Source organism: Onychomys torridus, chromosome 22 (assembly GCF_903995425.1).
Source record: "Onychomys torridus chromosome 22, mOncTor1.1, whole genome shotgun sequence".
Classification (NCBI taxonomy): domain Eukaryota; kingdom Metazoa; phylum Chordata; class Mammalia; order Rodentia; family Cricetidae; genus Onychomys; species Onychomys torridus.
In genome coordinates, this window is record NC_050464.1 from 15,914,374 (window position 1) to 15,941,520 (window position 27,147).

A 27,147-nucleotide genomic window follows, 5' to 3' on the forward strand; every position below is an offset into this window, starting at 1 on the left:
GATTTCTGTGTTGAGCCCCAGACCAGCTTCTACACCACACAGTGACCATTTCTCTTGGTGCCTCACATCTAAAACTTTTACCTTCCTCTTCAGGTGTCTCCTCTCTCAAATATATTGTGTTCCCTAGTGCAGTCAGGGAAGAGAATCGATAAAAACCGAGCACCAGGGGATGTCAGTATGAAGACGCCGTTATGGAATCCATCTCTATGTGTGTCCCTTCAGGCTGTGTGGTTGACAGTCTTGAGTGCCAGCTCGATGGGAGTTAGAGGATCACCTGGGAGACAGGCTTCTAGGTGTGTCTGCCAGGGTGTTTCTGGAAAGATTTAGTGGAGGTGGGAAGACCCACTTTGAGCGTGGGCGGTATCACGGCATCACGGCACCAACTGGACCAAATAAAAAGGAGAAAGCGCGTGCTAGCATCAGTGCTCATGTGCTCTGCTTCCTGGCTGTTCGTAAACCATGTGACCAGTTCCTCCTGCCCCTGCCATGAAGCTTTCCCCGTCATGGTGGACTGTGTCCCCTCAAACTGCAAGCCCAAACAAACCAAATAAACCCTTCCTTCCTTAAGTTGCTTCTGTCAGGGCAACAGCAAAGCAGCTGACGCTGGGCATCAACACTGACTTTTCTCCCCCGTGCTCACCTTCCGGCTTTCTCCTCTGCAGACCACAGTCTCCCTTGAAAGGTGAGGGACCCCACTCTCAGTGCCTACGACAGGGCTTCCAGGACATCACCAGGGCTCAAGAGTGAGCTCAGGGCTCAGTTTTAGCTGAGTGAGCTAAAACAGGGAAGCCCATTAGCATCGAAATCATCACAGAGGCGGCAGTTCTGCCAAGGCTGGGGTTAGGCAGCGAGCCCACTTAAGGGGCCTCCAGGAAGTCACTTTGCCCCTTGTACTTTAAGACAATGGGAGTAAAACTATAAAGTCCTTTCCAAATTCCAGTGCTGACTCTATTATCCATATACATCATAGAATTCACAAGTGCACATATGTGCAGTCTGTGAATAATGAATGTTGCTTAAAACAAAACAAAACAAAACAAAACCAGAAGCTGACACACGATTTTCATCCAAGCACAAGGGAGGCAGAGGCAGGAGCTATCTGAGTTCAAGGCCAGCCTGGTCTACAGAGCAGAGTTCCAGGACAGCCAGGGCTACACAGTCTTTTAAAGAGAAACCCTGTCTTTAAAAAAAAAAAAAAAAAAAACTAACAAAACAAAACAAAAACTGAATGACTAGTGTTACTTCTTTGTTTTGCTTTAGGTCCTGTGTTTTTGAGACAGGGTGTTGCTATGTAGGTCTGGAGTTACAAGTGTGGGCAACCACTTCTGATGACTAGGTGGTTTAAGTGGGTAGTGGTGGATGGTGTCTTCCTCAATTACTCCGAACCTTACGTTTATTTTATTTTATTTTATGTGTTTGCATATTTTGCTTGTACGTATGTGTGTGCCTTGCATGTGAACCCGATGCACCAGAAGAGGGCATTTGATTCCCTGGAACTGGCGTTACAGAAGGTTGTGAGCCACCATGGAAGTCCTGGCAACTGACCGCAGATCCTCTGGAAGAGCAGTAAGGGCTTTTAACTGCGGAACCACCTCTCCAGCTCCCGCCTTGATGTTTGAAGATAGCTCACTGAACCTTGAACTCCCTGGCTGAGTGAGATTGACTGCCCCAGCAATTCCTCAGGTTTGCCCCAAGTTTCAGTCTCTGTCTCCCAGATGTTGAGACTATAGGCATGATCATTGTGCCTGGATTTCTTTTTTCTTTTTTTGGTTTTTTGAGACAGGGTTTCTCTATGTAGCTTTGGAGCCTGTCCTAGAACTCTGTAGACCAGGCTGGCCTCGAACTCACAGAGATCCACCTGCCTCTGCCTCCTGAGTGCCTGGATTAAAGGTGTGCGCCGCCACTGCCTGGCCTTTACTTTTTTTTTTTTTTTTTAACATGTTTTTGGGGATCAAACTCTGGTCTTCATGTTTGCATGGCAAGAACTTTGCTGACTGAGCCACCAACCAAGTCTCCCCCCACCACACACTTTTTGAGACAGGGTCTCATGTAGCCCAGCCTGGCCTCCAACTCAACATGCAGGTAGAGATGAATGTGAACTCTTGATTCTTCTGTGTCCACGAAATCCACCACAGTCTATTCTGAATAGTGTGTTTTGACCCACTCAACTATGAGGGCTGTCCGAAGGCCATTCGGCAACTTGAATTTTCCCCAAACATTTTCATGATCTGTGGTGACAGGCCTTCCAACAATCCAGGAGACTTGAGGATAATCGTCAATGCACTCATAGAACGGGTTTGGGAACCAAGTCTCAATCTTTTATTGTGCCCTCTCGGAGGAGGTGCTCCACGATGAAGTTTCCTTCAACGGCTGCACAGTCAAGTTATGAAAGCTGCCTGAGATCGTAATCTCAACTGGTCCGTAAACAGTATCGTGAGGATTAATAAGCAAAGCACAGGCTGGAGAGGTGGTTCGGTTGATAGAACCTTTGCCTAGCATTCTGGAAGCCCAGCGTTCCACCGTGCATAAACCAGGCACGGTGGTGCAGACATTCTAATCCCAGCACTGGGGAGGTAGAAGCAGGCACGGTGGTGCAGACATTCTACTTGAGAGGTAGAAGCAAGGGGAGTTCATCAGATCAGGGTCATCCTTGGCTGTGAGTAGTGGGCTCACGATACAAAACAAAACCCTTTAGCCGTGCAAATCAATGAATATGAACTGTTATTGCTGCGGTGTGAGGCCTAGTCTAGGAGCCCACAACGCCCCACAGGGCTGCGCTGGAGAACTGTTTGGGTGTCATTCCCTCCAACCGCACTAGCGGTCACCAAACGCTGTCTCTTTTTTAATTTTTTTTTTTTTTTGCCCCTCTGTCCAAAACTGGCTTGGACTCCTTTAGCTCCTCCTCCGGGAAGGGGCGTGGCCTCAGCCAGAGGGGCGTGGCCAAAGCCGAGAACTGGGCCTTCAAGCCTCCAGTCTGGAGCCGCCCAATGTCGGGGGGTTGAGAGTGGGGGGGGGGGAGGAAGAATGGAAGGAGGCCGGTCACGTGACCGGAGAGAGGAGGGGGGGTGTCACCCTCCCCTTTGCCCAGACCACCTCTGCCGTCCCTGGGGAGGATGTTCTTTGCTCCCTTTTCACGAAGTCGACTACTTATCGTGGTCCTGGCCGAGCCGGGAAACCACGGCGTGCTGCTTTTCTCCCGGCGGAGTCCGCGAGCGCCCCTGCCGCTCCCCCGCTCCCCCCCATGCACTCGGGTAGTTGGTCTCGCCCAGCCCGGCCCTGGGCGCGGCGGCGGCGGCGGCCGCGTCACTGGCGGGCGGGATCCCTCCGCTCTGGGGAGAGCTGCGCTGGACGGTGGAGTTGGGGTGACTGAGGAAATCCATCCGCGCCGCCGCCGCTGCCGCCGCCGCCGCCGCCGCCGCCGCCGCCTCCGCCGCGGAGGAAGACAGGACCTCCCGCGCTCCTCCAGGCGACCCCTTGGCAGAGTCCCACCACCCTCAGGTACCTCCGCTGACAAAAGGAGTCCTCCTCGCCCCCAGCCCCAAATCCCCACGGGTGTGCGCGCGGCCCGGGGAAGCCCCCGTCGCTCCCGTCTCCCGGGCTTGGCTCTTGGGAGACGGACGTAACTCCCCAGACCTCCCCTCCCTTCCTCTGGCCCGGACGCTGCCGAACCCGGAAGGGGAACTGGGGGGACCCTCGCCTTCGATAATGCATGCGTTCCCTGCGGGATCAGGGGCAATTTTTTTTTTTTTTTTTGGACCCGAAACCCCCCTCCCAGCCCCGCCTGCCTCTTGCTCCCTTCGTAGCTGGGGGGCTAAATTCCGGGTTTCTTCTCAGCCCCGTCCCGCCCCCTTTCCCCCACCACCACCCTGCTGCCTGCCCCCGGGTAGCAGCCCTCGCGCCCACTCGTTTCAAAGCCTTGCTTGCTTTGGGCTTGCAGAACTCCAGAATCCTCGGAGCTACAGCCCAGGCCTCAAGGCCACCCTTGCCCTTCGTCTCCACCCTACTGTCTGTGCCTTGATCTGGGCTCTGGCTGTGTTGTTTTTCCCTCTGAGTCCCTACCCCGACCTGGAGATCTCAGCACCTTTTTCTTTTTACAAATCCCTACCCCAGGTCTAGCTCCTAGTCGCCTGTCCCCTTTGCCCAGCCTTCTTTTGGGCAAAATGGAGGTCCTAGGAACTGGAGGGCCTGGCCCACTGCACTTCCCAGCACGGCACCAGCCTGCGCCTTCCAGCTGCCAGATCTGAGGACCCTTCCTTGTCTCCTCTCCCACCTGCGGAGGCGGTGGCAACCCCCCTTTTTGTTTTCTTTGGGGGCTGTGGTGGTTTTATCCCTAGACTCTAGGAGCTGCTGAGGCTGTCTTGGAGGAGGATGGGGAATCTTAGGACTAGGAGCATGGCCCCCGACCCAGTGGCTGGCTTCTTCCTGGCCTGTTTTCCCTCTGCCCCAGGCCTGTGTCATTGCGGCTAGTCCTGGGCTGCTGGAAGCTGGAAGGAAGGAGCTTCTGTCCACAGCTGGAGTGGGGTGGTGGCAGTGTCGTTGTCCGCTGCCACTCTCATTTTGGAGGGGCATCCCCTGGCACTGGCGCAGAAAGCTGAACTCACCGAGGGGGAAATATCAGCTGGGGAAGAGGAACGCCCAGTGGTTGGGGAAGTGGGAGCTGGGTGGGGGACGCCTGGGTCGCCAGAGTGCAGTGTGCACGGCCAGATCGTACAGGTGTCCCGGGGAAGGCAGGACGTCGGAGGCTGGAGCGCTGCCAGCTAGGCCTCGGGGGCTCCTGGGCGTAGAGCTGGGCTCTTGGGGCGCCTAGGGGCATCGGGCCAAGCCGTCTGGGGCCGCTTGCCGGCGCCTGGGAGAGAACAGCTCCGCGCCCCGGGGCCGAGGGCCTCTCTCCGGAGCCCTAATTACTCCTGAGCGGCTCCCACGAGCTTTGTGCGGGCGCGGCGGGGCGGGCGACCTCGGTGCTGCAGGGAGCAGGCTGCTTGGGGGCTTGCCTGCCCCGCTACCCTCCGCGGCTAATGGGGTGCAGCCGGCCCGGAATGGGGATTATCCGGGGTTGAGCCGCCCCGAACCTATTAGTGCTCAATCGGCTTTCCCCAAATCCTGTAAACAGCCACCCTGGCCGGTTCTGGGGAAGAGGCGGGAGACTAGGTCGGGCGGGGGCGATGGGGGCCGGGGGTGGGGTCACCCACCCTACAGGTCTCTGCCGCGGATGCGGTTGCCTTGGCAACGAGGCTAGGGTGGGGGCCCTTCACCAATGAGGTGCTCTCAGTCCGGGTGACGGTTGCCTAGGCAACCCCACGAACAGCCTCGCTTCTCCCCTCAGCCCCCCCCCCCATCACCACCTCTGTCTTAGCTGGGGGGTGTGTGTGGAGGGCGTGCGGTGTGTGGGGGTGCGTTTAAAGAGGCACCGCCCCTTTTTAAAATTAGGTGCTGGGAGGGCGGCGCCTTGTGCGGGCTGGGGCGGACGCCAGGTCTGTTTTCGAAGGGACTCCCCCCCCTCCCCATCCCCAGTTCCTGCCGCCCGAGTGTCCCGCCCGGGCTGCTGTCCGAGGGAGGGGTTTCCCCCGGTCTTCCTCTTGCACTTCCCACTCCGTTTCCGGGGGCCCGGGAGGAAGATTGGGGAAGTCGTCTGTTCCTTGGCAACGTCTCTCGGCCGCCCGAGACCCCCATCCTGCCCCGGGGACCGCGTCCTCTGCTCCCCCTGCCCAGCTGACCCCTTCCGGGCCGCACGGGCTTCCACCCCGCCTTTCCCGGCTGCTTCCCGGGCGGTCTTGGGGCCTGACGTCAGCCTTGCATCCCCCCCCTCCCAGGCCTCGGGCCAGCGGCCAGGAGCTGCCTCCCCCAGCCCCCGTCCCGCGGCCCCCAGCCGCCCCCAACCCCGCCCCACGGGCCCGGCGCCATGAGTGAGCTGGAGCAACTGAGACAGGAGGCCGAGCAGCTCCGGAACCAGATCCGGGTGAGGGCCTGGCGGCCGTGATGGGGAGGCCGAGCCCGGCCAGGCGTGGCTTGAGTGTGCTGCTTCCCTTTGACCTGAGCAGAGTGGGTTGCCTGTGGCCGGGGTGTGTGTGTGTGTGTGTGTATGTATGTGTGTGTGTATGTATGTATGTGTGCGTGTGTGTTCTGCAGAGAGGAGAAAGGGGATGCTAATCTCCCACTGTCTCTTTTCATCCTCACTTGCCGCTGCCTTCTCGGTTTCCCTTACTCCTTCCTCACCGCCCCCCCCCCCTTCCTGTCTCCTGCTCTGCCCATCACTTGCAGGACGCCAGAAAAGCATGCGGGGATTCCACACTGACCCAGGTGAGGTGACTGCAGAGTTACTGGGGGCACCGAAGGGAGGGCATTGGATGGGCGTCTGTTGCTTGGGTCTCCTTGTACCATCGGTCTCTCTGTCGTTCCAGATCACAGCTGGGCTGGACCCAGTGGGGAGAATTCAGATGAGAACACGGAGGACCCTCCGTGGACACCTGGCAAAAATCTATGCCATGCACTGGGGGACAGACTCAAGGTGCGTGGGTGGCCCCTGCTTTAGTGCCCCTAGGCTCTGGGGTGATTTTATAGATTTTATATAATGGGTAGAATGGTGGCACAGGATGTGGGGGGGACCCCAGGTCCCCTCCCCCGCAAGTCTGATGGGGAGGACCTTTGCCCGCAAGTTTGGGAATATTGATTCCCAGTATCCCTAGTGGACCAGAGATGCAGGTTGATACTGAGGATTTGGGGGATGTCTAAAGAGCGTCTCCAGATGGGAGGGGATAGGGCCAGGTGTTGTCCTCACTGTGACCTGTCTGCATCCTCTTGCCACTGCCCACCAGGCTGCTGGTCAGCGCCTCCCAGGATGGAAAGCTCATCATATGGGACAGCTACACCACCAACAAGGTAAAATTGGCACTCCAAGTGGGTAGGTTAGGGCTGCCAGTCCCTGACTGGTTCTAACCTGGGGTGCTGCTCTCCTCTAGGTCCATGCTATCCCTCTACGCTCCTCCTGGGTCATGACCTGTGCCTACGCCCCCTCAGGGAACTTTGTAGCCTGTGGGGGTTTGGACAACATCTGCTCCATCTATAGCCTCAAGACCCGAGAGGGCAATGTCAGGGTCAGCAGAGAGCTGCCTGGCCACACTGGTGAGTGGAGCCTGAAGGCAAGGCAAGAACGTGGTCTGGGAAGGGAGGGGATGCACTGGTCTCTGAAATGTCTGACCACAACCTCCTTTCTCAAGGGTACCTTTCATGCTGCCGCTTCCTGGATGACAACCAAATCATCACCAGCTCTGGGGATACCACCTGGTGAGGCTCTGCCAGGCTGGGTTCCCTGCCCCCGGTTGATCCAGGGCCCAGCAGGTGGCACATTCCTGAGCACCTAGTCCTCCCCCTGGGTAGGGGCCAAGTGGCTCCCCCACCACTTAGGGCTCCAGGCCTTCTTTCTAGACGCTCGTGGGGTGGGAGAGCCAGGGCTTCTGTCCTGATCCTTTCTGATCTTCTTCCTGTCTCTCCAGTGCCCTGTGGGACATTGAGACAGGCCAGCAGACTGTGGGTTTTGCTGGACACAGTGGGGATGTGATGTCCCTGTCACTGGCCCCCGATGGCCGCACCTTTGTGTCAGGCGCCTGTGACGCCTCCATCAAGCTGTGGGATGTTCGGGATTCCATGTGCCGACAGACATTCATAGGTCATGAATCTGACATCAATGCTGTGGCTGTAAGTTGGGAGAACGGTGGACAGCCCCCCTACTCCATGGCCCTGGCCTCGCCCCACATCCTCACGGTCACCGGTCCAAATCTTGCAGTTCTTCCCCAATGGCTATGCCTTCACCACGGGATCAGATGACGCCACATGTCGCCTGTTTGACCTGCGGGCTGATCAGGAGCTGCTCATGTATTCCCATGACAACATCATCTGCGGCATCACCTCGGTTGCCTTCTCGCGCAGCGGCCGGCTGCTGCTGGCGGGGTATGATGACTTCAACTGCAACATCTGGGATGCCATGAAGGGTGACCGTGCAGGTGAGGCTCGTGTCGGGGCCCTCAGAGGGGAGGTGCAGAGTGTGGGCCAGACTAGTCCCCATGCCCTTCTCTTCTCCAGGCGTCCTCGCTGGCCACGATAACCGCGTGAGCTGCCTTGGGGTCACAGATGATGGGATGGCCGTGGCCACAGGCTCCTGGGACTCCTTCCTCAAGATCTGGAACTAACCACCCCCAACCCCAGATGGGCCTAGGCAGGGGGCATCCCTGCCCATGCCCACACTACAGGCCCGGGGCTTTGCAGCTGGGTACACATGCCAAGCCTCCCTCCCTGGGCTACAGGGCCTTGGGTCCTGCTCCTATACCCAGGTTTGGTTCCTCCCGGGGGGGGCCCCCACTGTGGAGATAAAAGTCGGGATGGAATGGGGGAAGAGGAAGGGCAGGAAAGCCCTCACCCTTTGCTGCCCTGGGGCTGGGGCCTCACCCCTCTGGAGGGCCAGAGGCAAGAGGTGGAAACTCCAGGGGCTGGCTTTTTTAACTGGTTTTATTTTAATTTTTATTATATTTTCAGTTTTTCCATAAAGGAACCACTTCCAACTCTGTACCTAGTCTCCTTGCTTGCTGTTCCCCTCCCCCACAAAGCAGACAGGCAGTGGGTGTGAGGCTCCTCCAGGCTATAGACAGAGGGTACCCGAGGCCAGCAGTTCCCAGAGGTGTACAGCCCTACCCGACTCTGCCCTCACCCCAGCTCAGTACCATGAAAAAGCCAGCAGATGAGGCAGACTGGGGGAACACACCGAGTTTTATTGGGAGTATTTACAAGGGTGGGCAGAAGGGAAGTCACATGGGGGTAGAGGTAGGGTAAACTGGGGCACACAGGACACCAACACTACCCTGAACCCCAGGAGGGTGTGGAGTAGCTAAGGGCCCTGTAAGACTGGATGGGGAAAGGATCAGGATGGGGGTGGGGTGTCTGAGTCCCTGGGCTAGGGGCTCAGGGCTTGTAAACATTGACCACTCTCAGAGGGGATGGGGTGGGAGAGGGCTCCCCCTACACTTCCTCACAGGGTTAAGGCCTCTCCAGGCTCATGGGCCCCCAAGTTCAAAGTCTCTTTAGCTGGGGGAAGGGGTAGGAAGAGACAAGTGCCCCCCCTGCCCCTGCATTGGCTGTGGCAGGGGCAGGGAGGTTACATTCAGTCACAACAGGAGGCTCTCCCACCCTCCAATGCCACCGTGATGGCAAGAGGGACAGGGAGCTGGGGGCCAGCAGCAGCAAGACATTCCCCCTGGCCCATCACCCCCTTATTGCTTTAGAGAGAATATTGTCTTTTCACAGACGCTAACACTGTCAAAACCAGGGAGAAGTAGGTGGAGGGGCCCTTCGACCCAGAGGCCAGCCTTATCCCCAACACTGACCCAGTTGCCACTTTGGTGCAAAAACAAAAAACAAAACAAAACAAAACAAAAAAAAAAAGGAAAACAACAACAAAAAACAAAAAAGAAAAGTCAAAACAAAAGGTCATCTCTGGAGACGGATGGGAAAGGAGAAACTGGGGCCATTCCCCACTTCCCCAGGCCAGAAAAGAGAAATACATTCATGGAGGGAGGTGGTGGCAGTCTCGCCCTAATACTGCTTTCTGAGCAATGAGGTCGATGGGAGAATTCACTAACGTAAGAGGGTATTTTAAGAAAAGAAAGAAAGAAAGAAAGCCGCCAATAAGGGAGACAAGCCCAGGCGGGGATGGGGCAGGAGTGAAGTCGGTGAGCAACAGCAAGGCAGCCCCAGCCTGGACAGGCGCGAGGCCTCCAGCTCCACACCCAATGGGAAAAACACAGCAAGGAGAGGGCTGCTTGCCCCTCTCCCATTTGGTCAATGGAGGGGTCAAGGTGCAGAGCTGTGGTCCGCTTCCCACGCAGCTGGCTGCAGGCAGGGGCTCCCACAATGGTCCGCCACCATGGGTTCAACCCCAAGCCACCCTTCTTCCCTCACACAAGCAAGGACTCGGCCATGATAAAGGGAGGAGGGGTTCTCCAGCTGCTGAAGAAGGGCTGTGTCCCTTCTCGGAGGGGGTGAGACGGGAGTGGGGGGCCAGAGAATACATTCATGTGGCAAAGGCAGGGAGCCGGGGTTTCAGTGTCGCACCCAGGCTGTCCCCCGAAATGGCAGCAGTGGGGGCAGCCCCTCAGCAGGTCTGAGTGCAGACCCCACATCTGACAGGCTGGCACTGACAGGTCCTTCCCAGGCTCCCCTCAGCCAGTGTGGGAGGCTGTCTGGGGGTTGAGGGAGAGGGAGCTGAGGCAGCTCGGCCAATTTGTGCAATGTTCCTCCAAAAGCAGCTGAGGCGAAGGGCAACTCTGGCCCCCTTACCAGACACCTGCCATAGTAACCACCACAGGGAGCTGCTCACATCGGGTCCAGTGGGCAGGGCTTCTGGAGAGGGCCTCGCTGTGCCAACTGCCAGCACCCAACTTCCAGTTACCCCAGTGACCACCTTCTGGGGGCAGCAGCGGGTAAGTGCAGCCTTAGGGAGGCCAGGCAGGACAGTTCCATGGGGCCTGGTATCCACTGCCCCAAAATAACAGTGTGATTTTTTTTCTTTCATCCTAACTTTTTTTTTTCATTATTTTTCATCTTTTCTTAAAAAAAAAAAAAACAAAAAAACAAAACAAAACAAAAAACCAACCCCAAAACAAAACCTCTTGTGGACCTTCCAATGTCACACCCATTATCCCCAAAGGGGTGAAGGGGTCTACAGTCTAGTTTTTGAATGACACTTTTGTCTCTCCTAACATTTAAAATTAAAGAGAAAAAAGCCCCTCCCCCATCTGTAAAGTGCCTCGTGGTGGGTGAGTTAAGGTGCATCGTGTGGTTTGTAACAAGTGCTGGGGACCCTGCCCCACTTGCTTCCTCCTCTGCTCCTTGTTGGGAGCCTGCAGGCTGGAGACCCAAGGGTCCATGCCGCCGCCGCCACCCAAGCCTAAAGCCCAGAGGGCTGGTGGGACAGGCTGGTCAGTAGTCATCCACGCTCTCGATCTCACCGGAAGGGCCGTGCAGGGAGTACCCTGAAGCCAGGGGAGAAGTGAGGGTGAGCTCCCCAGGTCCTGTGCGGCCTGTGCAGGGACAGCAGAGCTCCCCAGCACCCCTATGCTTACCCAAGATGCTGGGGTCTGAGTGGAGCATCAGCGCCCGCCTCTTGGCCTTGCTGCCCTCCCCAGGGCCCAGTTTGGTGCTGTGGTTGGCCTGAAAGGCTGTCTGTAGGGAGGAGCCGCTGAGCCAGGCCTCCTAAGGCAGGAGAGCGGAGTCAGGAGAGTCCTAGGCACCCTGCCCCCCCAGGCCCCACAAGACTCCACCTGCTGCTGCTGCTGCCGCTGTTGGCTGGCTTTCTGCTTGGCCCTCCGCTCCAGGAATTGTTTGGCAAATTCTTTGGCTTCCAGCGTGTCCCCCAGGCAGGAACGGATATAGTCATGGACATCATAGGGGGACTCCACCTCCTTGAGGATCGCTACAGCCATGGGCACTATGGGGAGGGGGGACAGTCAAGCGTGCTGGACAGGTCTGGAGTCCCTAGTGCCAACATGGCTCCAACGATTGCCTTCATACCATCCAGGCTGCCTGTGGTGCTCAGGGTGTGTAACATCTGCTCACACCACTGGGTGAAGCCGTCCTGGGGCCGAGGGATGCCCTGGAGTAGCTTCAGCAACTTCTCTTCCTCTTCTGTCTTTTTGCGAACAGGACGACCTGACAGGTGGCTGTACGAGTCACTGAGGTGGGTGGGCAATTGGAGGCCAGAGATGAGCCCAGGAGCTTGGCACCCTTCCCTCCCTGACAGACCCCAGCCTAACAGGTCATCTCACCCACCTGAGAGACGGGCTGCTCCGACTATTCTTTAGGCCCAAGCTTCGGGCCAGGCTCCCGCCACTCTTGAGGGTGTCTTCCCAGAGTCCCAGGCTGCCACTGCTGCTGCCCCCACTCTTGTCTGGCCCGCCCCACAGTGGCCCAGCCTCAGACACCCACTGGTTCAGAGGGGCAGTGCCCAAGCCCCCAAGCTGCTGCAAATGGCAGGAAGTCAGGGGCGTCTAAAATGGAGCCCCGGACACCTAGGCAGGGAGGCTCATTGGGGGCTGAGGGGAGGGGATGAGGGAAAGACTAGGGAGAGGGAACATCCTTCCATCATGGAAAGAACTAGGTCCCCAGCTGGGGCAGAGTCTGCACTCAAGGACAAAACCCCGCCCCCACCTCCCTGAGTGCTGGACACTGCATTGGGGGGGTTGGTTCCCTGGGGCCGCTGCTGCTGCTTACCACTCGGTGGTTGGGGGCCTGGGCCCGCAGAGGCTCCCGGGGTGCAGACTGCTTGTGCAGCTGCCGCTCGCTCTCCATCTGCAGCTCCAGCAGAGTCTTCATGGACAGACCCTGCTTGGCAAGGCCAGCCCAGAGTGGGGGCGGGGAGCTGGGTGCAGGGGGCACAGGGACACTGGTGGCCTGCTGCTGCTGTAGCAGCTTCAGCAGCAGTTCCTGCTGCCGCACCTGGGGGAGGACACAGGGGGGGGGGGGGTGTTGGCGGCCGGCTGGCACCAGGCCCAGGCCAGGCCCGGGGCAGGTGGGACTTGAACCTGCTTGCGCCGGAAGAGCTCCTCCTCCTCCTGCCGCCGCTTCTGCTCCTGCTGCTGCTGCTGCTGCTGCTGGCGGCGCTTCTCCTCACGGCGTTTGCGCTCCTCCTCCTCCCGCTTCGCCCTGAGCTCCACTTCTCTGCGCTCTTGAAACTGCGGTGACAAGGACTTCGTTAGCTGGGAGGTGGCGCCAGCTTCCGCCGGCCTTCCACAGGCCGGCCCGCTACTTACTTTATGCTGCAGCTGGAGCTGTTCTAGAATTGGACCCTGAGTCGAAGAGTTAATTGGTATGTCCCAAAGACTGGCCTCACCACCTGCGGGAGGAAGGGCAGCTGCGGAGGCCCGGGCCCAGCGGATCCACCCAGAGAGGAAGCAGAGCCACCGAGTGTAACAAGCAGAGACTCGGGGTAAGGGGTCCAGGATGTCGCATGGGGCCGGCTGGCCACTCACCTGACTGTGATGAAGCTGAGGTATGTAAGTCCCAGAGGGGGCCTGAATCTGGCACCGACAAGGACCGGCTCATCGTCGGGAGCAGGTTCTGGTCCCCACCCCTAAGAAGCAAACCACTGGCCCTCAGGACACTACATTCACTTGTAGCCTGACCTCCTCCATCTGTCTCACACCAGCACACATCACACATGCACGCATGCACACATGCACAGACACACACAGACACACACACACACACACACCTGGGGGTTTTGAGAGCCTGGAGCTGCTGCAGGAACGTTGTGAGCTGCTGCTGCTGCTGCTGCTGCTGCTGCTGCTGCGGCGGCGTCAGGTCCCCCATAGCTGCCTTTTCCCGGAGTGTGCACTGCGGGAGCTGGCGGCTACAGACAGACTAGGCTCAGACAGCAGACACCCCAGGACCACTGCCCGGCCCACGTCCGGCCCGAAGCTCCCCATACCTGCCCGGCCCACGTCGGCCCCGAAGCTCCCCATACCTGCCAGCCAGCTGCAGGAAGTGCTGCTGCTGCAGCTGCTGGTAGAGGGCCGCAGCGGCGGCCAGCTCCTGCTGCTTCTTCAGCCGCTCCTGATCCATGTTCCCCTGCGGGAGGTCAGAGCAGGCCCCTGTGAGCGTGCCCAGCGGGAGCAGCCGAGCAAGCCAGGCAGTGGGGAAGCCTGCGGTCGGTCCTGCTGCTGCCCCCACTGGCCTTCCCTGCAACCTGCAGAGCAGACAGTGCTCACCAGCAGCGGGGGTGGCGAGGGCCCGGGGGCAAAGGGCACGCGGCCCCACATCTTGATCACCTCTCCCAGAGGCTGGAAACCCTCATCACAGCCTCGCTTCACTAGGAGTGACATGGAGAAATAGCCGGCCTGGAACCACTCAGCCATCTCCTGGGTGGTGAAAGGGCCTGGAACACGGGCGTGAGAGGGTTGGGAGGTGGCCACAACAGGCGGAGAGCACACTCAAGTCTGCCCGAGCAAATCAGCTCCCAGCAGTCTGCCCCCACAGCTACCTTGGATTTCCCCCTGTGGGTCCTTGTAGAACCACTTTCCGGGCAGCGCCATGGCTGAGGGGAAGGGCAGTGGCGGCTGTGGAGTGGCGAAGGCCCTGGGTCTGCATGGCAGCCGTAAACTGCTCCTCCTCCAGGGAGCTTTCCTGCAGGGAGGCCACCAGCTTCTCCGCCTCCTGGGAGCCCACAAAGAGAAGCAAGTCTGAGCGGACAGCACAAATACCACACTGAGGCTGGGCTCAGGAGGGCAGGCCAAGACCTTGTTGGACCTTGTCAGACAGATCTGGGGCGGATGGGGCGAGGGACTCTGCAACCCCGAGTGGAGGCCCCTCGAGCACGCACAGGCGCCCCCTCCAAACCTGCTGCAGGTGCTTCAAGCCTTCTTCATCTTCGAGATCTCCAGCTGGGCCAGGAGGTGAGCCGACTCCAGGGCTCAGTGACAGTCCCCCCATCTCGTCTCCTGGGAGGAGAGTTGGGAAAGCAGGGAGGGGCAGAGAAGGGGACGAGGTGGCTCTTCTCCCTGCTAGGAGAACAGGCTCTTGCCACAGCCCCACTTCCACACCCACGCCCCGGCACGCCCTTTCGCATTAGCTCTCGCTGGTCTACCTTCAGCTGGCGGAAGCTCCTTCTCCATTGCTTCATCACCATCCTCCTGCGTTGTCCAGAGAGGGCCCAAGGCAGGCAGTGCAGATGGGGAGCTAGACTTCTCTGGAGGAGGCAGCGGGGTCACCTCCTTCCCACCTGGAACAAACAGGTGACTGCTTGAACTCAAACCTGAAGGGGCCAAGGCTAAGGAGTCGGCTCAGCGAGGAAGTGTTTGCCTCACAACCATGAGGACCTGTGTTGAAATCCCAAGAACCTGTACAGAAGCCCCACGTGGGACTGTCTGTAATCCAGCTTTTCTATGAAATGGGGGAGGCAGAGACAGGAGATTCTCCACAAGTTGGTAGGCCCAACTGGGCACAATGGAAAAAGAACAGACATCGAACGCCTTTAATCCCAGTACTCGGGAGGCAGAGGCAGGCGGATCTCTGTGAGTTCAAGGCCAGCCTGGTCTCCAAAACGAGTTCCAGGAAAGACGCAAAGCTACACAGAGAAACTCTGTCTCGAAAAACGAAAAACAAAAAGCAAACAAAAAGAACAGAGAGCCTACCTCAAACAAGGTGAAAGGCAGGGCCCTGTACCCAGTTGCATACCCTCTGACCTCCACATACATGGTGGCACATGCATTTATACACATACAGATGCAATCCAAAGAAAAGAACAGGGGAAACCATGTGAGTGAGGTCCACAGCCAGCCCCCAGACCTCGGGTGGTGTGTCTGTCCTCTGTAACTTCCCGAACCCAGCATGAAGCATGACGCCTAACTGAACTGTCTGCACTGGGCACACTGGCTCCTAGCCCTGCTCTGTGAGCTATCAGTTAGGGCTCACAAGTGGGGAGGGCTGTGTGGACGCCTGCAGGCTCCACCGCTTCCAAAGGTCATTCTGTTCACACCCTCCGACTACTGGCTTGGCACATGCACGCACGCACAGGTGCACCGATGTTGCAGATTAGAGGACAACTTGGCAAGGGTTTACGGGCTCACCTGCCTCAGGCCCCTCTTCATCTACCCCTTCTGAAGGCTCCTCCTCCTCTTCCTCCAGGCCCTGGAAATCAAGCTCTTGCTCCTCGGGAATAGGTTCCTTGGGGCCCTTCTGTGTGAGAAAAGGCAGAATGGATACAGTGGGAGAGGAGCCAGGGGAAGCTTCCACCAACCCCAGCTGGCTCCTGAGAGGGTACCTTAAGAGGCAGGAAGGCCCCAGAGGCATCAAAAGTGCCCATCTCCTCATCTTCATCATCCAGGCACCACTCAGGGAGCCCATCCTTGTCATCTTCAAACCCATCAAGCCCCCGGCATCGCCGGAGGTGGGAGCTGCCTCCCCCAACCCGCCCGTCTTCTTCACCACACCCTCCTCGTTCCCCTCGTAAGTCAAAATCAAACTTGCGCCTCCGCTCCCCATGCTCCCGCCAGCCAGCAGAGCGGGGACCACCATCTGGAAGAGGAATTGGAGAAGGGAAACAAAACCAAACACAAAAATCAGTGTCCGGCCCAACTACGTATGGTCTGCCTTCCTCGGCTCACCAGGCCTTCCCAACTAGCATGCCGTCCTGGGATGTTCTCACTCCTCACATGCATGGCCACCTGCTTCCCCAGCCCCAGCCCCTCCTTGGAGCCACAGTCAGCAGAGGGGCAGGCCTGCACCCCACCTTGCTCCGTCTTACCAGGGCTGGTGGAGCGCCAGCGATCACCGTCCCTTCGGGGTCCTGCCCCGAGCCTCCAGCTGCCATCCTCCTCCTGCTCCTCCCGCAGTGAGCGCCAGTTCTCACTGTCCGAGCGTGCGTGCTCCTTCCTCGGGCCAGCCCCTCCCTCCTCGAACCCAGATCGTGCTGGTGTGGGGGAGACAGACAATGAGCACCAAGGCCCTCAGGACAACTTACTCCTGTCTCTCCCCACCCCTACCTGGGAACCCTACCTCAGTGGCCTCCCTACCCGACACTCTCATACCTCCATCCCTCCTTGCAGACTTCTCAAAGCGCCTCTCACCCCTGTGGAAGACAGACGTGGGTCAAGGACACACACCGCCTCCCCCGCTCTAAGGGGGACATCGGGCTGGGGAGAAGACGACAGGACCCCCCCCAAACAACCAGAATGAAAAGGACAGGCAGGACCCAGGGGGCTCTGGCCAGGGCTGGCTTGTTCCTGGTCCCTCTACAGTCACCCCACCACCTGCCCAGCCCCCACCGCCCTCTCTGAAGCCGTCTGCACTCCTCAGTTTCCACTCCACCTGTCATCCCAGCTCTGGCTTCGCTGGATCTCCCGGGGATTGCGTCCGAAGGCTCCTTCGCCTTCCTCAATGCTTCTTTGGTAAAAGCAGCTGTCCCCACGGCCACGGCCTGAAGGAAGAGGGGTCACACCTGGGTGTGGGACCTTCCAGTGCCCCTCTATATCCTTAGCACCGCCCTTCCCACTCGGCCCATCTCCTCCCCTACAAACCACGGGGAGTCATCCTCTACCTCGGCTCCGCGTGCTGCCCCTGCCACGGGAGGTGGCAGCCAGAGGGGGCCCCGTCCCTTTCCCCGTCAGCCTCAGCACAGCCACACTGTTCACTGACAGGGAGAAGTTTCTCTGAGGAGGGAGCCAGGGATGGGAGTGAGGACGTATCACGCAGTCAGACCCCAGCCTCTCAAGCCCAGCTCGTTCTTCCTCCACCCGAGGCCCATCGGCCCGGCCCGGCCCGGCCCCACCTGCTCCTCCTCAGTCAGAGGTTCCAGGGCCAGAGGTTGCAACGGCTCCTCCTGCAACACTGCAGCAAACTCCTTGTCCTGCAGCTCCTCGGGGACCTGAGACGGGGCAGGAGGCCCCGGACATTACACACCCGGGGCCACTGGCTGCTAAGGCAACCGGGACGGACGGTGCCCCACCCCAACCTCACCTTGTTCTCCTTGACATAGAGGGCCAGCATCTCCTCTCGCCCGTAGCGGTAATCCGCCAGCTTGTATTTGGGCATGGCAGGGGATGGAGGTGGAGAGGCCACACTGCCACCACTCGAAAGGGCCCTCAGCCTACAACGGGCACAGAAAGGAAGAAGGGAGAGGGAGGTCCGCATGGCCCTTTCCCACTGCCCAGCTTCTTCCCATGAGCCCCAGCTTGAGCAACCCACCACTCAGGCCCAAAGTTGAGTGTCTCCGCTGCCATCGTGGAGTTGAGACGCTTCTCACAGGTCAAGGATGAGGAGAGAAGGGAGGACCAGGTGTGCACTGTCCAAATACCTGCAGGGCCACAGACGGCCATCAGTGACCGTCTGCAGGTTAGTCATGGGGCCAGGACCATATGGGCCAGTCACAGGCCTCCTCTATATGGTCAGTCATTTTGGCACTGAAGAACTCACCTACACCAGACACGAGACCACGCACACCATGAGTTAACCAGCCGAGTCAGGGTGAGGGAGAGTCCTAGGGAGTGAGAGAACAAGGAAGCTTGAGCCCTTTCTGCCTCAGAGGGGCGCCCTCTGGTGGCCCAACACTCACCTGACAGTCCGGCCCTGGGAAGCAGAGGTGGCAAGGGCTCTCTTCTGGCAGGGCCTGGGCTGAGCTGAACTGGAGTCCCCAAGCAACTAGCTATCGTCTATGGCCTCAGTAGTGCCAGGGAGAAACTTTCACATCTGGGAAAGATCCTTAGGGAGAAGAAGAGGAAGGGGGCGGTTACACCAGTGAGTTAGATGGCCTCCCAACCTCTGGCCCACATCTGGGGGTACAGTGAACTCAGGACAGAGGTACAGGCGTGATCATTAGTCAGTGGTGCTCTCATGGGGTGATGGAGGTAGCCGTGCGTGCAGCACGGAACACAGTGAGGAGGGAAGGAAGGCAGTGATGGCCTTTCAGGACTACAAACCAGCTAAGTAGGCCACCAGGACCAGGCATGGTGGGGACCACGCTTGCAAGCCAGCACTCTGGAGGCAGAGGCAGGAGGACTGGAAGTTTAGGGCCGGCCTGGGACACACTGTAGGACCTTGATGCAGAAACAGCCAACAGACTGGGGATTTAGTTCAGCTGGTACAGTGCTTATTTACCACAGAGGCAGCCCCGAGTTCTGCCCCCAGCACCACACAGACAAAGTGAAAAACTTGGGAGATGGAGTCAGAAGGTTCAGAAATGTTATGGTCATTCCTGGTGATATACAAGTTTAGAGTCAGCCTGGGCTGCATGAGGCCTATTTCAAAAAATAAAACACAAAGGCACTGGGACCACTCATGTCCTACAGGGGAATGGTCCATTTTGGAGAGCATCACAGTTAATCTTGCAACAAGATGACTTCTTTAAAGAAAAAAATTTGGAGCACCTGTCTGGAAATCCGACTCAGGGACTGGGTCTGGTCAGAAACCAAACAAAAAAAGGAGCGGACAGGCAGGCACTGCCCGAGCCAAGCAGGCAGGCTTAGAGCAGGGGGTGTGGCCACAGCACCCCAGGCTCATCTACAAAATGGGAATCAAGCCCTCGACTCCTTCCCTTACAGCAAGAACTGTCCCTCCGAACAAAGTTCAAGGTGGGAATTGTTCTCAGATGGTTGCTGGCAAAAGGCTCCCTCACCATACGGAAAGAGGCAAGTTCAGTCTCTGAGGCTGATGAGGCAGCAGGGGCAACAGCTGGGGCAGGTTCCTCTAGGAGCCCGGTTAGGTAGGAGACTCTCAGGAGGGGTTCATCCAGGAAGGGCGGAGTAGAGGAGGAGGGCAGACAGTGTCCAGAGGGTGTGCGTGAGTTTCTATCACTGGCTGGACAGGAGGCTGGACCAGTGTGCCTCTGCAGGCCCCATCCGCTGCTGGATGCCAGGAGTCTAGAGGAAGAAGGAAGAGAGTTTCCCCTGTAGCTAAACTGAGACACCATGGCAGACAATGGGGTGACCCAGAATCCCAGCACCCTGGGATCTAGGGTGACTTCATGTGGCTATCTGGAGACAAGAGCCTGGGCTGGCCCAGAGCCCCTGTGCTGCATCGTACTCTGGAGGCCTCTATAACCACAACTTTGTAAACTACCACCCCGAGGAGATCTGGGACTAGGCAGACCCTGAAGACCTGACACTAAGTGTAACAAGTCAGGCAGAGAGCTCAGCTCTGGGCTTGGGGATGTTGCCAAACTGGCAGAGTGCTTGCCTAGCATACAGGGAGCCCTGGGCTGGACCTCAGCATCACATAAACCAGATGTGGTGGTGGTATACACCTGTAGTCCTAGCACTCAGGTGGGGGGTGCGGAAGGATCACAAGTTCAAACTCCCCCATTCTCCACTGCAAGGAAAAACAGAGAACTAAAGGCTCTGGAGATTTCACTGGTCAGGCACTTGCCTAGCATGCACAGGCCCTGTCTTCAACCACCAGAACTGCCAAAAAAGGGACTTGGGGCTGGAGAGACAGCTCAGTGGTTGGGAGTGCTTGCAGCTCACCTAAAGGACCTGCGTTCAGTTCCCAGCACTGGTGGGGGAGGGGGGAATAAAACCTCTGTAGGATGTTTCTTACAGAGGAGCCAGGGGCTAGGGGCAGGTCAAACACAAAGGCCTGGAGTTGGGACAGAACCACCAGCAAATGCTGAATGGGTCCAGGGTTTCAGCTGGGCACGGGGAGGGGTGTGGAGGTATCAGTGGTAAAATCATAAAAACCTGCTGGGCAGTGGTGGCGCATGCCCGTAATCCCAGCACTCGGGAGGCAGAGGCAGGCGGACCTCTGTGAGTTCGAGGCCAGCCTGGGCTACAGAGCTAGTCCAGGACAGGCTCCAAAGCTCCAGAGAAATGATGAAAACTTTTAAAGAGTCCTTTTGTCTCAACCTTCTGAGTACTGTGATTAGAAGCATTCACTACCATGCCTGGCTTACACCCATCATTTTATTTTTACTTCTTAATTATGTGTATATGTGTGGGAGTGGGGAAATGATGGTATGTGCCCTTGAATGCGGGTGGCTGTGAGCACACCTGACATGGGTGTTGGGAATCACACTCTGCAAGGGTTGTATGTGCCCTTAACTGTTGAGCCATCTCTCCAGCCCCTACACCAACAATCATTTTAAGAAAGGGAGGCTGGTGGCATTGGACATGCTTAGCATGCACAAGCCCTGGGCTCCTGCCCTCGGCATTTATTTAAAAAAAAAAAAAAATGTTTTAGGGCTGGAGAGGAGGCTCAGTGGTTAAGAGAACTGGCTGCTCTTCCAGAGGACTGGAGGAGTCCAGTTCCCAGCACCCACGTGGCAGCTCACAACTGTCTGTAACTCCAGTTCCAGTGGCTCTAACTCTCTCACACAGACACAGATGCAGGCCAAATACCAATGCATAAAAAATAAAAATAAATCCTTAAAAAAATAAACGTTTTGTAGGGCAGGGTAGATGGCTCAGTCAGAAAAGTGCTGTACAAACACAGGACCTGAGTTCAAGTCCCAACACTCACATAAAATCCAAGCACTCCTGCCTATAACCCTAGCACTACCCGAGGGAGGCAGAAGAGGAGGATCTCTGGGACTCGCTGGCCATCCAATCTAACCAAATTGGTAACTCCAGGTTTAAGCAGATGGCTGGAGAGATGGCTCAGTAGGTAAAGTGCTTGCTGCACATGCATGAGGACCTGAGTTCTAATCCCCAGAACCCATGTAAAGACAGACATATGGTGTTCCTACAGGGAGATGGGAGGTGGACACAAGAGGACCCCTGGGAGACCGTGGACCCATCAACCTGATGAATGATGCCTCCAGCAAGACACCCTGTCTCCAACAAGGTGGAGAGGCCAACATCCGAGGTTCCCTGACCTCCGTGTGTACACACTCATACATGCATATACACAAAGCAGTAAGAGAGATAGTCACACGTTTGTTTGCACATGCCTCGGTGGAGCCAAAGACTTTCCCCATTCCAAACAAACAACCTCCAAAGTGATACTCTTGAGCCTTCTCAGTCCATCCTGGCGGAGCAGGCATTGGTCTTGGCAATGTGGAAGTGCTGTCCAGTAGGGAATGTCAGGAGTATCCTACCCACAGCCCCTGCATCCCCCCACCCTTCACGGAGCTGCCCTGGTTGGAAAGTACAAGGAGAGGTGGGCTGGCAATGCAGCTCAGCCTGGTAAAGGTGCTTGCTGCCAAGCCTGACAACCCAAGTTTGATCCCTTAGAATCTACATGGTGGAAAGGAAGAAGCAAGTCTTCCAAGTTATCCTCAGACCTCCACATGCATGCTGTGGTGCATACACACACCCACACACAGAGTGGAGGGTGGGGTGGGAAGGAGGTGGACACAATGACGCCCTTAACTTAAAAAGAGAGAAACAAAAAAAAAAGCATAAGCAGCGGCCACATGGAGGGAGCAGGACCACTGAGGGGCAGGGAGGCCCAGGGGAAAGAGAGCAAGCAGGCAGCACAATGTGGGCTGCCATATGCTCTCTGAGGGAGATTCTAGTCCCCGAGGAATATAGACAACGACTTCAGACACTTCAGGCTGCCACAGCTGGGCAGAAGTGCTACTGACTTCTAGCAGGTAGAGACCAGGGGTGCTGTGGGCCACCTTACAATCCACAGGACCACCCAGAACAAAGACGTACATGGCTCAGTTGGTAGAATGGGGGGATGTGCCTCAGTTGGTAGAATGCTTGTCTAGCATGCACAAGGCCTTGGGTTCAGTCCCCAGCAGCGCATCCATCAGGCAGATGGGGTGCAGGCCTGCCATCCAGCACGGATCCAGGCAGAGGCACTTGGCCTGAGATGCCAATAATGCAAGACTGGCAAACGCCCTTCTGCCCACGAGCCCAGGAGGAGACCCTGGAGCATTTCAATAGGAGAAACCTGTAGGCTCCCATGCCCGTCCACCGCAGGGAAGGGCTGCCCTCACACTGTCCCATGAGAAAGTCCAAAGTCCTGCCAGGAGGCAAGTCCTGGGGAAAATAGATTGAAAAAACAACAGCATCCAGCTGGCAAAATGGTTCGGCTGATAAAGGAGCTTGTGGCCAAGCCTGATGACCTGAGTTTGAGGCTCAGGACCCACATGGTGGAAGGAGAGAACCATCTCCTCCAAGTTTTCCCCTGACCCCACACACCAGGAGACACACAATTTAAAAATTAGAGAAAAAAACCAAATTTGCCCACCCCAACTCCTCTAAGGTAAGTAACCGAGCCCCTTTCTAGTAAAGCAAACAGGACGTCAGGGCTGGGGACCACATCTTTTCCCACCTCAACTTCTACTGGCTGCCTAGTGGGGGTCTTTTCCTCCCAGGCCACCTCTGCTTCGCAAGGCCCCTCCCCACAGCCCACCTCAACTCCCCCAGCGTCTATGCGCTCTTGATATTCAAAGAGTGACCCCTGCTGGAGGCACCCGCTGGAGCTGGCAGCTAGCAGCTTCCTGAAGCACCTGGGCGCACAACTCCAAACACAAGCTGAACACAGTTAGAGATGATGGTTCCTCACTCGATCACCCCCAAACTTTGTCCCAGTGTAACATCCTGTACCACTGTTAACAGAGTCAAACCCCCAATGTCCCAAAGTGGAGCAATCATCCAGCCACCCAGCCTGTGGAAGACCACTTTCTATGGATGGATGGATGGATGGATGGATGGATGGATGGATGGACACTGTGTGCACGTATTCTCCCTCCATGTGTAGTGGGAGGAGGAAGGGCTACAGGGCCCCACCAGCCCCAGGGCAGCGGTTATTCTCCCCCAACCTCTACTCTGAGCCACAGTGACAAATAACCCTAGCGCTTGGCAATTGTGAACTAACTTCACAGTTTTCAAAGCATTTTCACGCTTTACCTCATGGGATCCCTTCTGCCAGCTTGCCTAGCCAGGGGACTCCAGTACATAGAAAATAAAGTTACAGCTTCCCTGACAGGGCACCCCGACACCCTCACTATCACCGGAGACCACAGAGATGTGATAGGTGGCGGGAGCCATCTGAATGTTCAGGCCTCCTACGGGAGTGAGTCTGGAGCCGTTTCGAATTCCTTCTTAGACTTTGGGCAGATGATGCTTGCTGAGACAAGGTCTCATGCCCTACCCGAGGCTGGCCTCAAACTTACAGCAGCCCTCCTGCTTCCTGAATGTTCCCATGATTGGCACAGTCTTCCAAGTCAAGAGTTTTCTCAATACCTTCATGTTTTGCATGTGTGTACGGTGTCCGTGCATGTATTCAAATTCATGTGTGAATGCACACACACGTGTGCATGAATGTAGAGGCCTGAGGTTGACACCTAGTGTCTTCAGTTGCTCTCCACTGTATTTATTGAGGCAGGGTCTCTCGCTGAGGCAGAGTATGCTGTTTTGACTCATCTAGCCAGCCCTCTTCCAAGAGGGATTGTCTTCCTGGGATGGCTGGGATGACAGGCGAGCCTCTACGGCCACCTAGCATTATGTGGCACTGGAGGACCCAACTGCTCTCTGGTCCTCACGCTTGCTCAAGCACTTTAACCATGAGCATCCTTCTGCATCACCCTCTCTCACCTAATGCTGGGCTGTTTTTCTTTTCCTCTCTTTTTATTATTATTATTGTTGTTGTTGTTGTTGTATGATGTGGGGGAGGGGCACACAGGGCAGAGGACAACTTCATGGAGTCTCTGTTCTCTACTCCCACCATCAAATGGGTTCTTGGTCAACAGGCTTGCAAACCAAGTGTCTTGTCTTGCTGAGCCATCTCACCATTGGGCTATGTTTCCTATGCCAATGCCAACAACAGACGTACAAGGCTCAGGTTAACTTGGGGTCTCTTATTCACTATCCCCACAAGCCACTAATTTGCAATCACTAGCTGACAAAGTCAGTCAACAAAGGTGAACATACTGTAAAATTTTACTAGCATCCCCATGTGGGACAGACACTCAAGGCCCCCGAGCTCACCTAAGTCAACGGAGAGAAAGAATAAGCCAGCTTGCACAAACCCTCCCCAAATTCGAGATACTGATGTACCATCACCCACCACCTATGAAATCAAAGTTGAGCTGGGACGGAGGGTGGCTGGCCTGGGGCTGCAAGGGGAATAGTTGGATGGGTAGTTGCCAGGACAAACCAGACATTGGTCCTAGATGGATTGGGGGCTTGAGTACAAAGTGGTGTGCCAGCCTGGAGGGCCAATGGCTGTTGGGAAGGGGCTTTTCCGGAGGGGCAGCACCTTGAACTATGACATGGGAGAAGGACCGGGGTGGGTGGAGGAAAGATCTGGCCACCAAGTATTCATTGAACATCTATCTCCCTGGCCCAGCACTGCAAGCTGCTTGGGAACTGTAGTAACTATTGGGTCTAAGAGGGGACACAGAAGGGTCTTTCAACTTGAAAAAACAAAATGTAACAGAAAGAATTCTAGGCAAACTGTGAGGGGCAGTGACCTGCAGCTGTCCCATCTAGCGGGGACATAGGGACCCGGGAAGAGCCTGGTCAAGTGTCAGGGACGCCCAGCAGCCCCAGCTCCGACAGACAGGTGTCTCACGCGCCCGGACAACCGAGGAGGGAAGCGGGACCTCGATGACCAAGCAGTTAGGTGACCGCTGAGAACGCAAGAAACCCGGGGTGTCGATCCGAGAGGCGAGGCGCTCGGGCAGAAAAAGATCTTCCATGTTAGCCAAAGTGCTGGAACGCTTGCACCAGCCAGCAAGCCCCGCCAGGCCCCGGTTCGGCTCCCAGAACCGTGCTTGGCACGGAGAATGTGGGGGGGAAGGAGGGGGAAGAGGGGACACCGCCAAAAGGGGAGGGAGGTCGGGGACGCGCGCACAGCACACCAGCCCGCGAGGCCCGGGCCCGGGCGGGACATTCCGGGGAGCCTGGGAGGGGGACCCCAGAGACGCGACCGTTACTTAAGGACGGAGCACGGGGAGGTGCGGGAAAGCGCGGGCCGGGGAGGACGGCGTGCCCTTCAGGGAGGGGCGCCAGGTGCGCGGGGCGCGCGCGGGGACGGCCACTCGTCCGTCCCCCTCTCCCTCGCCGTCCTCCCGCCCGAGGCACCGAGGGGCAGCAGGGCCCCTCCTCCTCCTCCATCACCCCACCACCGGAGCCCAGGAGCCCCGGAGCCGAGGCCGCGGGGGCCGCTCCGGAGAGATAGGGAGGGTCGGGAGGGAGGGCTGGCAGCGCCGGGCAAGCGACCTGGACGAGGAGGAGGAGGAGGGGGAGGAGGAGGGGGAGGCCCGCGCGCGCCGCGGCTCCGGCGGCCGCTGCTGCCCGCAAAGGCTCCCGGGCGGCCCGCCGCTGGCGTCGGGGGCGGGCCTGCTCCGGGGCTCGCCAGGGCTTACCGGGGGCACGAGGTTCCCGGTCCTCCCCGGGGCGTTGGTGACCCGAGCGCGGCGGCGGCGGCGGCGGTGACGGGCGGGTGGCGCGCGGCGGGGCCGGGACGGCGGCGGCAAGGGGGGGGACCGGAGGGGGGGCGCTGGCGCTCCCGCGGCGGCCGCTCCTCTCTGTTTGTGTTTGTAGCAAGATGGCTGCCCGCCTCGTACCACGTGACACGGACGCGGGGCCGCCCCCTCCAACGCCACCGCGGCCGCCGCCGCCGCCGCCGCCGCCGCGGCTCCCGCGGGCCACCTCGCTCTCGGACTCCGCCGCGATCTCCACCCCGTCCCCCTGCAACCCCGACCGCCACCCACCCACCCACCCACCCACGGTGCACCCCGCCGCCTAATGCAAAGCCCCCACCACCCCGTGCACGTTGACCCGGGAGCGTGTCCCCCCCCCCAACCTCCCGACACACACACACACACACACACACACACACACACACACGCACGCACACACACACACGCACACATGCACACATGCACACACACACACACCCTGCACTCGTCACGTGATGGGGGTGCCTGTGCAACCTGAGGCTTGGTGAAGTGCTGGTGCGCGTGTGCGCGCGCGTGTGCGTGTGTGTGTGTGTCGGGGTGGGGGTGTGTGGGGGTGTGGGTATGGGGTGGGGGTGTCCCCACTTGCCCCGCCCTCTCCTGGCCAAGCCCCGCCTCCTCCAGGGAGCCCGCCGGGGTTAGAGGTGAGACAGTCCAATCCAGACTGGCCCGCCCCGCCCCACTCCCACTCCCACCCCGGGACTCCCGGGACTCCGCCGCCGTGGGGGTTCGGGGTAACGCGAATGCGCCGTGATTTAGAAGCGGTCTGATCTGTCTTTCGGGTGAGAGGGTTTTCTTGCTTAGGCTGGGAAGTGGGAGCAGGAGGGTGAGTGAGTTGTGCAAAGCCAGCCTGGGCTACAGAGTACGTGCGCGTGCCGAGAGAGGGGCATCCTGCACTTCCAGCGTTTAGGAGCAGTTTCCACCACCAGCCTGGGCATGAGACCTCGTCTCCAAGAATAAACCAAAGGAAGTTGATGTGATAATCCCAGCACTTGGGAGGTAGCGGCAGAAGGGTCAGGAGTTCAAGGCTAGCCTTGGCTACGAATGATTGCGTCTGAGAGTGTTTTAAAAAAAATCTCAAAGATTCAGAAATGACTTTTCCTCGAGACTGATGAACTCAGGATGTCGAAGTTTGGTGTGTGTCTCCATGGTTTTCTTTGGAAGAGTATTTCCTCCCATCCTTCCTTTTTTTCTTCTTGTCTTCTACTGTGTTCCTGTTTGTTTTGAGACACAGTTTCACTTTGTAGCCTTGCAGAGGACCC

General features: G+C 57.8%; 2 protein-coding genes across 2 annotated transcripts; one reads left to right on the forward strand and one right to left on the reverse strand.

Moving 5' to 3' along the window:
- Positions 1 to 3,278: 3,278 nt before the first annotated feature.
- Gnb2 (G protein subunit beta 2) lies at positions 3,279 to 8,559 on the forward strand. The gene is made up of 10 exons (XM_036172065.1): positions 3,279 to 3,498; positions 5,811 to 5,956; positions 6,259 to 6,297; positions 6,399 to 6,505; positions 6,813 to 6,876; positions 6,957 to 7,119; positions 7,215 to 7,281; positions 7,491 to 7,692; positions 7,781 to 7,997; positions 8,077 to 8,559. The coding sequence occupies exons 2-10, from the start codon at positions 5,900 to 5,902 to the stop codon at positions 8,181 to 8,183; spliced, it is 1,023 nt and encodes a 340-aa protein (XP_036027958.1). The 5' UTR covers positions 3,279 to 3,498; positions 5,811 to 5,899; the 3' UTR covers positions 8,184 to 8,559.
- Positions 8,560 to 10,901: 2,342 nt separating this feature from the next.
- Positions 10,902 to 25,997, reverse strand: Gigyf1 (GRB10 interacting GYF protein 1). The gene is given in 29 exon segments (XM_036172116.1): positions 10,902 to 11,018; positions 11,109 to 11,238; positions 11,307 to 11,473; positions 11,557 to 11,717; positions 11,815 to 12,005; positions 12,256 to 12,480; positions 12,567 to 12,716; positions 12,795 to 12,877; positions 13,014 to 13,114; positions 13,256 to 13,393; positions 13,508 to 13,611; positions 13,752 to 13,918; positions 14,024 to 14,060; positions 14,062 to 14,196; positions 14,380 to 14,480; positions 14,627 to 14,761; positions 15,609 to 15,717; positions 15,803 to 16,056; positions 16,286 to 16,450; positions 16,569 to 16,609; positions 16,849 to 16,957; positions 17,078 to 17,189; positions 17,309 to 17,404; positions 17,497 to 17,626; positions 17,725 to 17,833; positions 17,953 to 18,016; positions 18,092 to 18,237; positions 19,151 to 19,394; positions 25,793 to 25,997. Coding segments are annotated over 25 exon segments (3,129 nt in total). The 5' UTR covers positions 17,760 to 17,833; positions 17,953 to 18,016; positions 18,092 to 18,237; positions 19,151 to 19,394; positions 25,793 to 25,997; the 3' UTR covers positions 10,902 to 10,965.
- Positions 25,998 to 27,147: the final 1,150 nt, after the last annotated feature.